The following is a 16,566-nucleotide window of genomic DNA, read 5'->3' as shown; positions in this document are numbered from 1 at the left end:
GGCACTTGCTCACAGAACTGTTTGCACATTATTAGGAGGAATATTATTTGACGTGATAAACTCAGATGTACATGTGAGTTCAACATGGTTTGGATTAGGAGTGAGTGAACACTTGGCTGAGACAAGTATCTGGTGCAGTTAATGTACAAGCGTGAGTATCATCTTAGTAAAATGTGTCAACATCCTTACTCGTGATGAAGGGAAATGCTCACTGGGGAGCTGACCGAAGTCTACTAATACAAGTTTATAAAAACTTGTTCTGTGAATAGTTTCCTAATAAATACCAACTTTATCAATTTCTGATCAACCCATAACAATTTCAGGCTTAAGTCAACAACTTTCAATGAGGCACACCAACTTCCAGGTTTAGCACTTAAGCACCACACATTTTGCAGGTTAAGTTCCGCCTTTGTCAAGTACAGATGTGGATACAGATAATGTTATACTTGCTCATGCTGAATTTGGATCATAGAAAGGTGAACTAGGCATGATTTTCTGTTTATAATGTCACCCCCATTAGTAATGACTTATGTTGGTGAATGTCAGCTTCATTACCCATAATAAGCATCAATGCACAATCTTCTGCAAGTTCAGTTTGTTGATTTCATCTCACCTATTTCTTGGTCATAACATTTGAGATTGATAAACAGGTTATTGGCATTAGGTTTATGAATTACAAGTGTTTATTTTTTTCATCTGTTTCCTTATTGTAACTAATCACCCCTATTAGTTGACTGAACTCATGCATTTTCAATGTGTTGTAGTATTTTAAGTTTATCGGCTAAATTTAAATTATTAATTAAAAGACAGTTGTGAAAAAGTCCAAAATTCTTTTGCAGAGGAGGAATGAGATGAACATCTTACACTGCAGGAAGTATCAAAAAAAGAGTGAGAGAAAACGTGAAAAAAACCCATTGGGATTTGGGTTATTGCTGTAGTTTACACTCCGAAGCAGCAGGGGGAAGTAATACGCTTCTTAGGGTTGTTGCAAGCTACGTCAACAATCGCGAAGAAAAGGCAGTCAGAGGGTGGAGGGGCGCTTCGACATGGCAGACAGGTGGGTAGACTGTATTAATCATTTTAAATACATACTTACCTCTTTGCTTGGATGTATATTATGTAAAACACTGTATAATAACACTTGGTGTTATTCTGTAGCGGAAGGGCCAACTTTTGTACTTTCTACCGACGTTTGTCTTTCTGCACAACCATGCCGGAACGTGCTGCTAGCTTGCTGTTAGCTCGATAGGGCTAGCTAGCAAGTTGTAAAGAGTGGTTAACTGGTGAGGCTGGCAGAGTACGGTACAGCGCTTAGAGCACTTTAGATTTGTGTTTAACTGTAATTTAGTAGGACTTACCCCCTTCTTTGAACTTACCTAGATAAGAGTTGTTAATTATCCAGTGACGTTAGCTAATTATTAGATTTAGCTAACTTGCTAGCCTCCATCGCCTGTTGAAGGATTGTCCATTCTAGTCCTAGTATTAGGAAGGTAGGATGAATTTCTCTCAAAGAAATAACTAAGAGTTAATAAATTCCGTCGGAAACCCCTCCAGTTAAAATGTGCAATTCGTAACGCAACAGAGCAGCCCTGCATGAGACCGAGTTTTTCATGATCATCTGTGCACACAGTAGTTTGATGATTTTGAAGGGTTGCTTTCTTTCAGACAGACACACAGGGGTAACCTTGTTATTTGGGGTTAAAGGATATCTGGGTGTAGACCGGTTTCAAAAGATAAAGACACGCGTGGAGAGGGTAGGCAACTGGCCACATGGAAGTCGTCCTGTTCGATTTGGCTTTGACAAAAATGAATCGTGCAGCAGCGTTGTGTCTGCGTTAGATGAATGTAGTATTTGATTGTTTCCTTTGTTGTTTGTTGTTTAAGTTTAATTTCATGTGTCATCATTGTAAAATTACTTATTTCTCAAGCAAATGTAATTTGCTTTGGTGCCAAAACAATCACCAAATCATTACCAAAAACCACAGTTTTGATATCAGTGAAACCTTTAATTTATGAACCTAAAAAGCCAAACAATCTTTTGTTTGAGGTTGTCACATGGAAGGATTTACTGCTTTTCCTTGTCATTGTATGTTAAATATTTTTAGGTCAAAACCAGCACTTTGAAGAAGACCTTAAATTGTGTATTTTTTAAAAAAAAACACATCTAAAGCCATGGTTTCAGTCCTCAAGCTTTTTTCCTGCTCAGTAATAGTCAAAGAATCAGACATATCCTGACACAATTAATTCTCAATGTGTTTTCTAGATGATGGTTTAAATCTCACCACGCTGATTAAATTTATAACCCTATGTAGCACTGCTCCTTATTTTCCCTGAAGCTTAACAAGCCTAATATTATATTTCTTAAAAGTGTTATATTGTTGTTGACGTTCACAGAGACCGTCTTTATGTTAGAAGATCCAGAGTGTCTCCACTGTACTTCTGGAAACCCTGGTCTCTTTTAGTCCAAATAAAATGCATTTATCAAATATTTAAACCAGTTGTGTTCAGCTGTATCCGACTAACACTGGGTGCACACCTTGGTTTATGTTCAATAATGGTTGTGGATACCTAAGGTGAAACAAACGTTTTATTCAGTGCTTCTAATAAAACATTTTAAGTATTACCTTTTTAGTCCATTTCCATTCGCACTGCTAATTTCTTAAAACGTTTTGTAAATAAAAGGTACAGATAAATATTCTTCTTCATCTTCAAGTGCTGACGTTAAAAGTGTTCGACAGACTGTAGAATTCAACTCCTGTTGGAGAATTAAGAAAATAATTATCCCATTCGTATGTAAGGAATGTGGAAGAACAGTCTGCAGAAAATATGGTCATCTTTACATCCAGTTGGTGGTGTTTTAAACATATTTGTGTACCTTTTTATTTATTTATTATTTTTTTAAATATGACCCACAAAAGTTTCAGGCGCACTGGTGGGACCGTTGAAAACGTTTAGTCTCACTTGACTTGACAGATTTCTGGGGACATGCGACCAAAGCAGTCAATACTGGAACCCCGATTGCTACGCCAGCAACTGCTGTCCGTGGTCCTGAACTTCAGATGAACAGTGCAGTTTTTCAGATTGGCTTCCACTGTCAGCAGTCTGTGTTGACCCAAAAGAGCGACCGCATCAGTCGTGCAGAAGAACACTTTTATTATTGTCTTGTTTTGTGACCCGCTCTCAGGCGTGAGTCACCACTTGTGTCCTCCCCAGAACTGTACATGTTGGTCTTAACTCTTGTTGGTTCACATTACTCTAACTTATACCCCCTGACAATCTGCATGTTGGTTCTCTTGGAAGCAGTCTGAGACTCAAAACAAGTCCAAAAGCTTCACTGTACAGTTGTATCAAGTGAAAGCAGTAATCTGATAACACAGGGACATATCAGTAGCCTGGCCTGCTGGTGTGTAATATCGACATAGAACCTAACTTGGATGGTGACCTTTTCTCCACAGTCTGAGGTTTCTGCCCTCGTCAGAAGATCTGAATTCAGCGGCTCGTTTTCTGGGGTTTGAGGAGTCCCTCCGTTAGAGCTGCCCCAGTCCTCTGTGTCGCTGCAGAAAACAGCTTGGTTTGCACTGTGGGATGAGGTAGTAGGTTGTATAGTTTTAGGGTCATACCCGCACTGGGAGATAACTATTCAACCTACTGTCTTTCTCAAAGTGCCAAGCACACGTCTCAGTTGATCCTTGTTGTCTTCTGAAGGCCATTCTCCTGACATCAGTGTTTGAACGAATCGAGATGTTTTCAATAAAGCTGTTGAATCCCAGCTGCTCACACAGTGTGAGGTAGTAGATTGTATAGTTGTGGGGTAGTGATTTTTGCCCTGTTTGGGAGATAACTATACAATCTATTGCCTTCCCTGAGGAGTGACATTTCTTCAGTTTTATTTCTCTAAACTGGTATTATGACATTATTTCTTCACAGATCTCTGGAGACTTTTTGTCCTTAGAGCTGAAGAGCAGTGATAGCTGAATTTACAATGCATGCAATATTTCCACAACCTTAAATTAGACTGATTTTTGTATGCTACTTTTTAGTATTCTCCATATTTTTGGTACTGAGTGGAATCTTTGTAAATTAAAATAAATCTAAATTGATGAAAATAGTGCATGTCTCACTTTCTCAAACAAGCTTCCTTCTTGTGTGTTTTCTAGAGCTTTATAATACACAATATGGTACACTATTTTGGATGAAGGGTTAATCATTATAGTAATAAAGACCAAATTACAGTTGATGAACAGTCTAATACACAGACACAAATACATGTATACAGTGTGTTTTTATCCAGCAGTTCAACAGCACCACAAACTGCAAACCTCAGACAGTTACTGTAATAAATGGTCATCATAACCTTGATGAAGAGAGGACATATTGCAGGTCTTGTTGCAGCTGGGTGCACCTAATACATGTACACATGTGGTAGCATGACAAGGAGGTGGCAATACTGAAAGATCCTGTCTGGTGGTATACTGTAATACCATGTAGTTTAAAAGCTTACTCTGTGAAGTTCATCATTTCTGGGACTATGCAATTCTGTAATTGGGAAATTGAGACAGCGTTTGGTTAGTACATTTTTAATTCATTCAGATTGCTAGAATAAGCTACCCTCAGTGCACAGCAGGCCAGGAGAACAAGGCTGTTAGTATACAGTTGTAATGAGTAAAATGGAGCTAGTAATTCAATAAAATACTTATTTTCACCACGATTGCTACCAAATTTGGCAATTTTGGACAATTTACTTTGCTATGAAGAGGTTTACTGTGGCGTAAACAGTACAATAGCTCACACTGTGATGAGTACAACACTGTGAATGAGAGTACAAGACAGACTGCACAGCTACACACACACACACACACACACACACACACACACAGACAGACACAGGTGTTCCCTCTTACTGTGTCCTACTTCGAGGACTGACATGGTTTGTCCGACCCTGTCAGCTGCAACACAATTGAGTGGAGAATGATAAAGATGTCTGTCCAGCTCAGTGTGCACACGTCCAGCTGGTCCTCAGCAGAGGACACATCAGACAGGTGTATAACTCCAGCGTGGTTCCGCCGGGTCTGTGCTGTGTTCACTGCCTGATAGGAACTTGGAGGCCACAGCTTCAAAAGGTTACTGTGGCTGTACGCTTGTGAAAAAGATGGCAGTAGTTACACAGTTGTGCCAGCAGGTGGTGTTATAGTCCTTTAACTCAAACCTCTACACTGAAGACCACCATGAAGTCTAACTCACTGACCAGACCACCGTCATAAGACATGAGAAAATCTGACCTGCTGCTCATTAACAGTTCCAGTCCCGTGTTATACGTGGTTGGGCCGCGGTTGCTGTGCTTTGAATGAACAAATGAAACATTTTATGGTTTTAATTCACTTACCCCTTTCATGCCCTTCATGAAGTTGATATTTTCCATCCTAGTTAGCGCTGAACTGCTTGAAAATTTATTTACGTGGAAAATAAGTAAGATGTGGATCTCTGTATCATTTACAGAAGTACAAATACTATCAAACATAAACGTGTGTATGTCATAAATAAATAAATAAAAGTATCCGCATCATCATGTAGAATGGCTCCTGTTGTCCTTTTTCTGATTAAATTACCATCTAAGTAGCATTTAAACGTTGCAGTAAGTTTAAATGTGCTTATGCATTAATCACCGCTGGTGTAACAGTTAATTGAAATGTGATCAGATGCAGGTTTTTTTTGGGGGGGGGGGTGCTTTTGCTGCTGGAGGGGGGTGAATCTGTGGGAGGGGCGTTCATTGTTGGCAACTAAATAAAGACGTGCCGGTAACCGGTCGTCTGTCAGACATGAAGTGAGCACGGACGGTCCAGTGTCCGGGAGAGGACGTGAGTTAAGGGCTGAAGATCTGATTGGCTCCGTGTCTCAGCTGTACTCAGCTCGGCAGATGTGAACGTGTGTCAGGCAGAGGGACAGATGAGCTGAGCGTGTACCTGCAGGCTGAGAGTGTGTGAGCGGCTCAGAGGCAGATCCTCTGCAGAACACGCCCTGATAGAGAAGGTACACACACACACAGTCAGTCTGATCACTGAGAAGCCGCGTTGCTTACCTGAACGCAACAGCCCCAATGCTACAGCACAAGCTCACACCACCGGACACCTACCAAATGAAATCAGGACGAGTGTATTTCCACAAACTTTGGTTTGTCCAGAGGAGCTTTCTTCCCGCGAGCAGCCCGGAACACCTGGACACTCTGCGGGACTCGATAGAGAAATAAGGCTGGTTGTTGCAACAGCAGAGCACTGACACACCGGCTGGGCTGAGCACCATGAGCAGGAAGACACGGCGCTGGATTTTCCATTTTTTCCTGTGCCTTGGAGTATTGTATTTGAAAATCGGGTGAGTTTTCGGGATGTGCTGCAGGTGGTCTGTCCAGTTCCCCACAGATGCAATTAAGCTTCAAAACAAAAGCATAGAAATGTTTTTGATTTTAACACAGCTGGAGATCTGAATAATGCTTCCCACCTATCACAGACGTTTAAAAGAGCGGTAGAACAACAAGGGGGCTCCAAAGTAGGTGTAGGGTCTGTCTGGATCTGCAGATGGGGGTATAGTTAAATTAACCTTAAAAAAACATTCATTGTAAAAACAAACCATGCAGTTATTATTATACGTGTAGGATAAGCCAGAACGATATTTTCTCACGTTAAGGTACTCAGAAAGTATTAAAACACCTGCAGAAGCTCCATAAGAAAATGCCACATTTTCCCCTTTCGCCTTCACCGCAGGGGTCTGTCGTCGGTGGTTGCACTGGGAGCGAGCATCATCTGTAATAAAATCCCGGGCCTGGCTCCCCGTCAGAGGACTATCTGTCAGAGCCGACCCGACGCGATCATCGTGATCGGAGAGGGGGTCCAGATGGGGATCAATGAGTGTCAGTTTCAGTTCAGGCACGGACGCTGGAACTGCTCGGCCCTGGGAGAGAGGACCGTGTTCGGGAGAGAGCTCAGAGTGGGTATGTTGCACTTTGATTTTGTTTTAACAAGCTGTGCGCCCAAGAAACCTGTTGAATTCAGTGATTCTTAGTTCAAACCCAGGATCTGTGTGTCGCACTGAATCATTGTCTTGCAGATGGGCTTCTGTGTTGGCTTTGAGGTAGTTGTGCTGCACTTTATTCTCATGACATGAACTGTGTGCAGAATAATAATCCTGTAATTGTTTAGATGTTACTACAGTTGTTGTTTTTGAAGGTAAGAAAGCTACTAGAGTCTTGTTTACACCAAGAGCTTTACTTTGTCACTGGGTTCTTCTTCCAAAGTGCAGAGAGTGAGAACATGTCAGCATGCCCTCATATTCACAGATACAGTGCTGATTTTGAAATATATGCATTGCAAGATTTTTAACTAATAAAATAATTATTCCAGAGAAAAAGGCTGCCGCATACTCACACACCAGCAGCTCAATAATTGTGTGTTACTTGCGCACAGATAGTCATGTTTCTTGATGTCTTAAGTCGTATGTTGTCTTTACCACATGTGCTGTCCAAGCAAATGTTTAGGAAGTTGTGATAGGGTTTTGAAAATTTGTCCAAAAGTGGTCCAAAAAGACATTCCCTGAGGTGTCCGACCTCTGACACGCTGACAAATGTCTGCTGGTCTGAAGCTCATACTCTCTGCGTAGATCTGCTGTTGGTGGGAAAATAAGCCGCAGATTTGATCCTGTATGTGGAATAAGGCTCGAGGCGATGCTTGCTCCAAAGACAGGACTGCGGAAATACGCTGAGAATCACATTTAACACGCTGGTATTCCACTGTCTTGTCCTTTAAGTTCACCCCGTCATCTCAGAGACAGATGCAGAGCACGTCTGTCATTTTTCACGCCATGTGTCATTAAGGATTATAGCTCACATCTTGTTTGAGCCTTTAATTAATGCTTGATTGCTGCATCGACGGCCTTGTGTTATATGGCCTGAGATGGTTGTAGTATTAGCTTCGACAAATATGAGCACAGTCTGAATGAGTCTTCCAGCCCACAGTTAAGAGCTGCAGGAGTTGTAATTTGATGTGTGAATGATATAGGTCAGTGTAAACAGTGATGACTGTCATTACTGTTCATGAAGTGATCTATGATTATAGCAGTTAATGCGATACACCGGCCTCTTCTGTCTGAGTTTTATGGAGCTTAAAACATGCTAGCTAAACCACCTTCATGTATGTTCATAAAATACTTTTCCCCCAAAAGCTTCAAGTTCAGACAAGCGCTTTCTTCTAGGTTTACAAATTTACCTCCAGGTTCTGCAGCTTTGGCAGAGGACATTTTATGTAGAATGATTTTAGTGCACTGCTTCAGGCAGGCTCTGCACTTTTTATTCAGATTGTCAGATTTAAAGAAAGCTCATTTCAGTATAGCAGGATCCATATTTTACCTAAATGTAGACAAGAATCAGGCTGAGTTCCATGAGATAGCGGGGCAGCTGGACCAGAGCAGCTGCCCTGCACTGAGGCGAGTCCATGTGAACCCATTGTTTCGTTTCAGCAGACTAGAACACTGATAACTGACAGAATACATCAATTTTGGATTGTTGTTGGCAGTGATGCAGCAATGTACAGTATTTTGGCATTAGGATCAAGTATCCTCCCCACCCACTAAGTTGGCTACTTGCAGCCTCTCTCTTGGTTACTGGCTGCTTCTTCACTGGCTGTGAAGGCAAACCAGAGAGTTGGTTTAATATCTCAAGTTTACATGTTTGGTGCCAGGATGTTTCTGCGTTTTATGTATGTTATATGTTCTGTCTACTTTGCTGCAATTGTCCTTTTAATGAAAAGTGAATGTCAGCATGACAGCGAAGTATCGCATCCACTTGTTCCGGCAAAGCTTGACGGTTGCACATAAATTTCAGCGTATGAAGGAGAACTGTGACTTTAAACGACTTAAAGATTTGTATGGCTGTGTAATTCTTAAAGATTATGACTGTTTTTGGAATGTTCTTGCTCTTATGGTCATTGTTGGATGTTTTCCATTTTCCAACAGGAATTATCTCCATTTTAATTAGAAAAAACGCAGTTGACCTGAAGCACTCAGATTTATGGAGTGGAAATCCGTCCATGTAGGGAGGATCTGCATGCCTCTCAGATTCACCACCACAGGATGGATCTGAGTATGACGGCAGCTGGGACAAGGGCCAAAAGTGATGCCTAAATGTTTAATGTTTTAACTCAAAAAAAAAAGAAAAAAGAAAAATCATAAGTAATCAGTTGCACTTAGCGGTAAATATGTTAAATTATATCCTTAAAATGCAGACTAGTCAGAATCCTGCGGGTTCTTTGATCACAACTCATCATAAAGACAGTGAAACTGACTGGCTTTTCTGGGATTTGTTTCCTTCCATTCTTGCTTCATTATATTTTCTACAGAATTCAGTTCATCCTGAAGTTTATCTGTTTTAAGAGAACTTGATTAATGAATTGGACTTGGCTTTGGCTCTTGTATTTTATGATTTGATTCGAGGCAGCTATGCTCGGTATGTTAAGGAGGCTTGACAGTGCCTGAAATAGTGAATCCTGTTGTTGGCCATTGCAATTAAAAATGTCTTTTCCCTTTATCGCAGGCAGTAAGGAGGCTGCGTTCACATATGCTATCATTGCTGCCGGGGTCGCCCATGCAGTCACTGCGGCCTGCACCCAGGGGAGCCTGAGCGGCTGCGGCTGCGACAAGGAGAAACAGGGATTCTACAACCAGGAGGAGGGCTGGAAGTGGGGTGGCTGCTCTGCTGACATCCACTATGGCCTGGGTTTCTCTAAGGTGTTTGTGGATTCACGGGAGATCAAGCAGAATGCCAGGACTCTCATGAATTTACATAATAATGAAGTGGGACGCAAGGTATGTTATCCTATAGTCTAACTTTTTAATTCATTTTGACACATCTGGGATTTTTTTTTATAAAAGATAACGAGAAAATCTAGACAAGTCAGGGACTATCTGGTACAGCAGCTTGTGGCCAGGGATTACTGTATCAGTGAAATCTGAGTCGGCAGCCAGCCATGACTGGCTGAATGTAACCGATAGCAGAAAGACTGAATTTTACAGTAAAATTGATAAAGAAACTGTTCTTAATGTGGATTGGTCACATCACGGCCAACACCAGATCCAACGTGTTTGATCAGTGTCAGCTGACGTATGTAGCAAATAGGAGGATGTTCATGATAAAAGATTATTGTCGCAAAAAGAAGTCACAAGAACAATGTTATCACGATACCTAAAGTATGCCAGATTTATGTTTAACTTTATACTGTGTATTTTGCCTCTTTTTCAAAAAATGAATTATACTCAAAACACAAGTTTAGGTATGCAGGGAGGGCCTGTAACCAATAACTGTACACAAGTGCACCAAAAATTCAGTTTTATATATATATAACTCCTTTTACAATCAAAATTGGTGCTTTACAGAAAGCTCAGAGCCTGAACCCCTGAGCAAGCAGACAGTGGCAAGGAAAAACTCCCTCGATGAACTGATAAACAAAAGGTCTAAAAGGTCTAATATCTGCACTTGATTATTTACATTCATTATCATATGTATATTATTAAGATGATATCAGTATTTTAGTTTTAAATATGAAGAATAGTTGTGAGTACGAAAAAGATTATCTTAAAATATTCCTTAAATACAGTAAATTTGTGTTACATTTATTGAAAAAAAAGTGTCTTATTCAGAGGGATTTGTAATTGTTATCTGTATGTGTGAATGTGAAGGTTTTGCACATGGTTTGTTGATTAGCTGATGGAGAGGATTTCGGGCTGGATTTAGACGAACTGCAGTCACTTGTTAAAATGTGAGAGAGAAATATAGTAAAATCCAGAGCTACTGAGGACAAAATCTGGTCACTCAGATAATTTACAGAGAAGTTATTTGGAGTGCATCAGTGTCAGACAAGATGGCCCCGGGACCATGACCATGTAAGAGTGCATTAGCCATACTCTGATGTTATTTGCCAGTGGACGGATGGAGGGAGCCAAATGACAGATCAATAGAAACTGCTAGACTGTCCACAAAATGGCCCCACAAGAACGCAATGTAATGGCAAAGCTGCAGCAGGCACATGACAGATCAGTGGAGGTCTGAGGTAAACTTGCAAAAATACTGCACAAATGCTTGAAATCCCCAAAAGTTTAAATGTGCATGTATATGCAGTTCACGCATCCTGAACATTGAATTATGTAACAATAGATTACTATTATGGCTTCTAAAAGAATTCTTTAGCAAAGATGAGAATGCGGATTAAAGGAATGCATGTCATTTTGAGAAACATACTTACTACTGTCTTGATGAGGGTTAGCTCAAGAGACTGTTACCACTCTGAAGCTACCTTAGTTTAGCATAAAGACTGAAAACAACTAGCTTGGCTCTGGTCAGACAATGTGAAGATGGTTCCTTGGACTCTGGGAAATTCTTATGACCATTCTTAAGTGTTTGCTCATGTTTTCACTATGACTTTGTTCTTAGTATTTCCTTTCTGTATCATCACAGGGAAGGAAACATTCATGTACTGCTAACTAAGACTAGCTAACTAACTAACTAAGCTAACTAGCAGTTACTAGCTAATGCTACAGCTCAGTCTGTCTAGTCACTGACATATGTGAAAAAGGATTACATGTGTCCACTTCTTCCTACTGTGAAGTGAAGCTAAAAGATACCAGATACGAGCCCTTTGCCCTCTTGTGCTGATGACATAATTTGGAGTCCACACAGTAATTAGTGACCAGGCGATTGAGCCACGGGTTTGAGTTCCCGCCCATACACCTGACTGACCCAATTGCAAGCAGTGCTCGGTTGTCAATCATGACATTCCACCGCCCTTTTATAGCATCAAATAAAAAAATAAAATGTATTACAAAAATAAATGCTTGGACATTAGCATGAAAAGAACTACCTAAAATGACATCTTCGGTAAAAATTTATATGTCGTGTACTTTGAGTTTTTAGTTTGGCCTGTGGCACTTCTGTTAACATGGAGGGGAAGGGGTTTATGACCTGTATTGGAGGCAGTTTTGGCTTCACTTTTGGGGAGCTCTCATGACGTCCATCTTTTTATACACTCAGTGGTTTTGAGCATGAACCTCTTGTCCATGAGTAGATTCACACTTCCTTCCTTCCCATCCCACCATTATATTCAAGATGAGACAGACATCTCTATAGTGGATATCTTCGAAACTCAGCAAATCACATCAAAACAATCTAGTTCTCCCTGTGCCTGCGTGGATTTTCTCCGGGTACTTCGGCTTCCTCCTCCCTTTAGTGGTTGTCTGTCTTTGTGTGTCGGCCCTGCAATTGACTGGCGACCAGTCCAGGGTGTACTCCACCTCTCGTCCTTAGTCAGCTGGGATAGGATCCAACCCGCCCTGCGACCCTGACAGATAAGCGGTATAGAAAATGGATGGATGGATGGATTCTAAGGTGAACTTTAAGACTGTGGAGTTACAGCCCTGTGCTGCCTGACAGGTGTGAAATTTTATTACATGCTAGCTTAACAGGTTATGCAGTCAAAAAGTGTCTTAACTAAATCGAAATTGCTCTTCATCTTGTCTCATTAATGTCTGTCATTAATTTCTGTTTCATAGTATAAATACGAGCATGTCTGTTGACCTAATTGTGCACAGAATATACTTTACAAACCAATGCTGAAACTGTGATTTTCTTGCTGTAAAAAAGAAAAAGAACTATCAGTATCTGGAATACCCCTTGTAATGCTAGGTGTTTCAGATGTTTTCTGCTCGAAATTTCTTCTGTTGTTTGTCTATGTAGAAACTTGCATTCTACCTGCTTTTATTAGAACAATATACACAAAGATGTGTACTTCGAGTGCTACGCATGTAAAAATGAGAAAATGAGAAGTGATGTAACTGTGAAGTATGCTCAGATAGATTTCATGTGTCATAGTGACAGGTTGTGATCACTTCCAGGAAGAAAGAAGAGTGCTTTTATCTTTGGACTAGGATTCATACTTGAGGTCTGGCATCAGTCGGAATGTGATACATGTGAATCTCTTAATATACACTTACTAAACTGATACCTCTGTAATTATTGTAGTAAGGCTTTCATGTTAAATTGGAGATGATGTCAGTGTGTGTTTTGAGTGCCAACCTTCAAATTTCTTGAGAAGAATAAACAATAGTGTAAAAGGTGCCATGGGAGGCTTACAGAGGTTCTGTTAGACAAACAATGGCAGCTTCATTGGCATTTCACTTCACTGAACTTCATGAATTAAATGTTTGTCAGGTCTCGGGGGGCATGACCACACTAAGCTGTATGCATCCAAGGCTTTTGACAATTACCCCACGAGACTCCAGAAAGTCTGAGGCCACATCAGAGTGGAATAATTAAAAAGCAGGGTGAGGCGTCTGTAACGGCAGCGAGGGTTCCCACTCAGTGAGGAGGAAGGAGGGTAAGCTGATGTCATTCAGCCCGAGGCACATAGAGAATACCCCAGCTGCTTTGCCAAACACACCAAAAGGTTCCACTCTAAACCTGAAAAGGCCTTTCACTGCTGACAGCCTGTCCGCTATAAATGCCTCGATGTGGTGACAGACCAAACTGCCTCTTTAGTCACCACAAGAACTCGTAAATTAACTGAGCTTCTGTCTGAATTCATCACCTTTACAGATTCATTTTATTGTAACCACATACGAAGAGAAGTTTAATGACCACTCTGTCTGTTTTTCCGTTATTGTTGTTAAGAAACTGAAGATCTGTGAAAGCCAAAAAAATAGACTGCTCTGTAGAGACAAAACTGATTTACAGTCTTTGTCAACTTACTTCACTCTATTTTATAATTAATTGGACACATGTCTTTACTATGTCGATGATACTTGATGATACGATTTGTGCGATTTGGGTGAAATTTGAAAAAAAAAAAAAATACAGGTATTTTTCAGTGAAGCACAGAAAAACACAATACAAATTCTAGTACATATACGGTACTACTTCTTGGTATGGCTCGAATTTCAAAAACCCAAGTTTCTATCCATTAAAAACTGTTGTGGTTGTTTTCTCCAACCTGACAAAAAAAAATCATCCGGAGTAATGGACAACATATTATAGCTGTTTTAAAAGACTGAATAGCATTCCTGACTAATCAGTGAGCTGTGTGTGTATGCAAGAACAATATATATATATATATATATAAAGTATACTATATTCTCATGCTTTGTTGTGTCTAATACTGGAACTATTATATGTAACATTAAATGAAATGTTAAACCTTTGCAACACTGAATAACAGAACATGCATGAAGTTAGACAGTTAAATGCTTTATATGAGTGTGTTTTGAGGCTCAACCTGCCTTTTAAGAGAATGGCACATACATAGCTACTAGCCATAGGGTGACATACTGTAGCAGCTCTGAGGTCTCTGGAATGCTTACATTCATATGGAATGCTAGAAAACTTATGTCTCAACCTGTTGAACTATTCATGCAATATGTTAGACCGAGTATTTCTGTGAACTCATATGTTTCTTACCTGCTCGTTATGGAAACAAACTGTGAGAAGCAACATTTTAGAACTTCTTAACTTTCGGCACTGGAAGATGTCTTGGATCTGCACAATTTATTAGGAAAAGCTGATAGTTTGATCTTAAAAAAACAAAACTATTGAATAAGTAAATTATACTGTTACAGTTGGGCAAAGGTATTGCCGCACACTTCAGCTAGAAACTTTGAAACCTTGCTTCAACTGAACTTTTCCTTCATGTTGTAGGTCCTGGAGAAGGGTATGCGCCTGGAATGCAAGTGTCACGGTGTGTCAGGCTCCTGCACCACCAGGACATGCTGGACGACGCTTCCTAAGTTCCGTCAGTTGGGATACATTCTCAAGGACAAGTACAACCAGGCCGTGCATGTGGAGCCGGTGCGAGCTAGCCGCAACAAGCGACCCACCTTCCTAAAGATCAAGAAACCCCACTCGTACCGCAAACCCATGGACACAGAGTTGGTCTATATTGAGAAATCGCCCAACTACTGTGAGGCCGACCCTTTGACCGGCAGCATGGGAACACAAGGTCGGCTTTGCAACAAAACAGCTCAGCAGCCCAACAGCTGTGACCTGATGTGTTGCGGCCGAGGATATAACACGCATCAATACTCCCGCGTCTGGCAGTGCAACTGCAAGTTCTTGTGGTGCTGCTATGTCAAATGCAACACCTGCAGTGAGAGGACAGAGGTGTATACCTGTAAATAAAAATATTTATTGGATGTGCATTTAGACGCACCACTGGACTGGACTGTGTGTGAATGTGTGTGTGTCTGTGTGTGTGCTGTTTATGTGTTTCAGAAGAAGAGTTCACTGTGGCTGCAGAGTGACTGCCTTGCTACTTTGGCATTACGACAACTGGTTCCTCCAATGTGTGTTGATTATACTGATGCCAATGGACATCTGCCATGAAACTGGACTCGACCTATGGGCTCATAAATCATATTTTTATTTTAATATTCGAATGCAATTTCATGCCCCAGCCTTGACTCTTCTGCCGCCCACACTGATCTGTTGGCATAACTCACCTCAAACTGTTTTTATTTTTTATTTTTTTCCTGGACTAATAATTTATTCAGTGAAAACTACTGATGATGAAAATCCACTGTTGACTAAATCTGGTAAGGTCTTAAGTTGGTGATTTTAGTGAAAAATATTCAAGTGCACTTAAAAGCAAATAGAATTTTCTTTTTTATTTTCTTTTTTTTATTTTTACAAAGTCAACTTACACACTGGAGCTAAAAACTGAAAATCAAGAACTGAAGTCAACTGAGTGATGTGGTAGGGACCCTGCAGCTTATGTGCAAAGCCAAGCAGAAGAACATTAATCTACTGATACAGGGCTTGGTATTATAGTATTGTTTTTATTTGTTTCTGTCCCCTGTCCCCTACAGTTTGCTGCTAGTTGTCTGGAAAGTTATGGAGTTTGTGACTGAGCAGCCATATTGACTCTTCAAGCTAAGTTACACCACCAGAGGCAAACACAAGCTTCCAGACATAAATTCCCTTTAATGTTGGTTGATAGAATATATTTTGTAAGAGATTATTTTTGTATATTTTTTTGTATTTATTTCTATCTCTCTGTAAGATATTTTTCCTTAGCATTTCTAACTGTTAAGTTACTGAACTTACCAAAAGGAAATCCCACTGAAACATTGTTTTGAAAATGTGCCTTGTTCTTCAGCTGTAGAATATAACTTTAAATGGAAATATGCGGTATTGTGATTTGTAACCCATTCCAGGAAACATTATTTCACCTTGCCTTGGTACAAGAGTCGAAGTCATGACATCACCTTAGTTGCGCTTCCATGAACGCTAGCTAAAAAGACCCAGTGCTTTCTTGTACTTTATTTTGTCTTTCTTTCATCTGGCTCTCCACATTAATCAAAATATGTTTTTATGGAATACTTTCCATATTCCAAGAAGTTAAAGATGATTAATTTGTTAGCACACAAAAACTACAGCTACTATGAGTGTTCAGCAGCACGGTATGCAAGAGGTAAATATTAGGCCTATGTCAGAGTAAATGTTGGTTTCTCCTTTATCTACAATATTGACCAATGGGTTTTTTTTTG

General features: G+C 40.3%; 1 protein-coding gene and 1 long non-coding RNA gene across 2 annotated transcripts; both read left to right on the top strand.

The window, feature by feature from the left end:
* Positions 1 to 842: 842 nt before the first annotated feature.
* LOC124055070 lies at positions 843 to 4,106 on the top strand. The gene is made up of 2 exons (XR_006842535.1): positions 843 to 1,057; positions 3,456 to 4,106. It is a non-coding gene; the product is annotated as an uncharacterized LOC124055070 (long non-coding RNA).
* A 1,659-nt stretch (positions 4,107 to 5,765) lies between these two features.
* Positions 5,766 to 16,201, top strand: wnt7aa (wingless-type MMTV integration site family, member 7Aa). Its single transcript, XM_046381680.1, has 4 exons — positions 5,766 to 6,366; positions 6,756 to 6,982; positions 9,575 to 9,846; positions 14,720 to 16,201. Exons 1-4 carry the CDS (start codon positions 6,296 to 6,298, stop codon positions 15,197 to 15,199), a joined length of 1,050 nt encoding a protein of 349 aa, XP_046237636.1. The 5' UTR covers positions 5,766 to 6,295; the 3' UTR covers positions 15,200 to 16,201.
* Positions 16,202 to 16,566: the final 365 nt, after the last annotated feature.

Source organism: Scatophagus argus, chromosome 3, assembly GCF_020382885.2.
Source record: "Scatophagus argus isolate fScaArg1 chromosome 3, fScaArg1.pri, whole genome shotgun sequence".
Classification (NCBI taxonomy): domain Eukaryota; kingdom Metazoa; phylum Chordata; class Actinopteri; family Scatophagidae; genus Scatophagus; species Scatophagus argus.
Note: the sequence above shows the minus strand (reverse complement) of the source record. Positions and strands in the feature narration are given on the sequence as shown.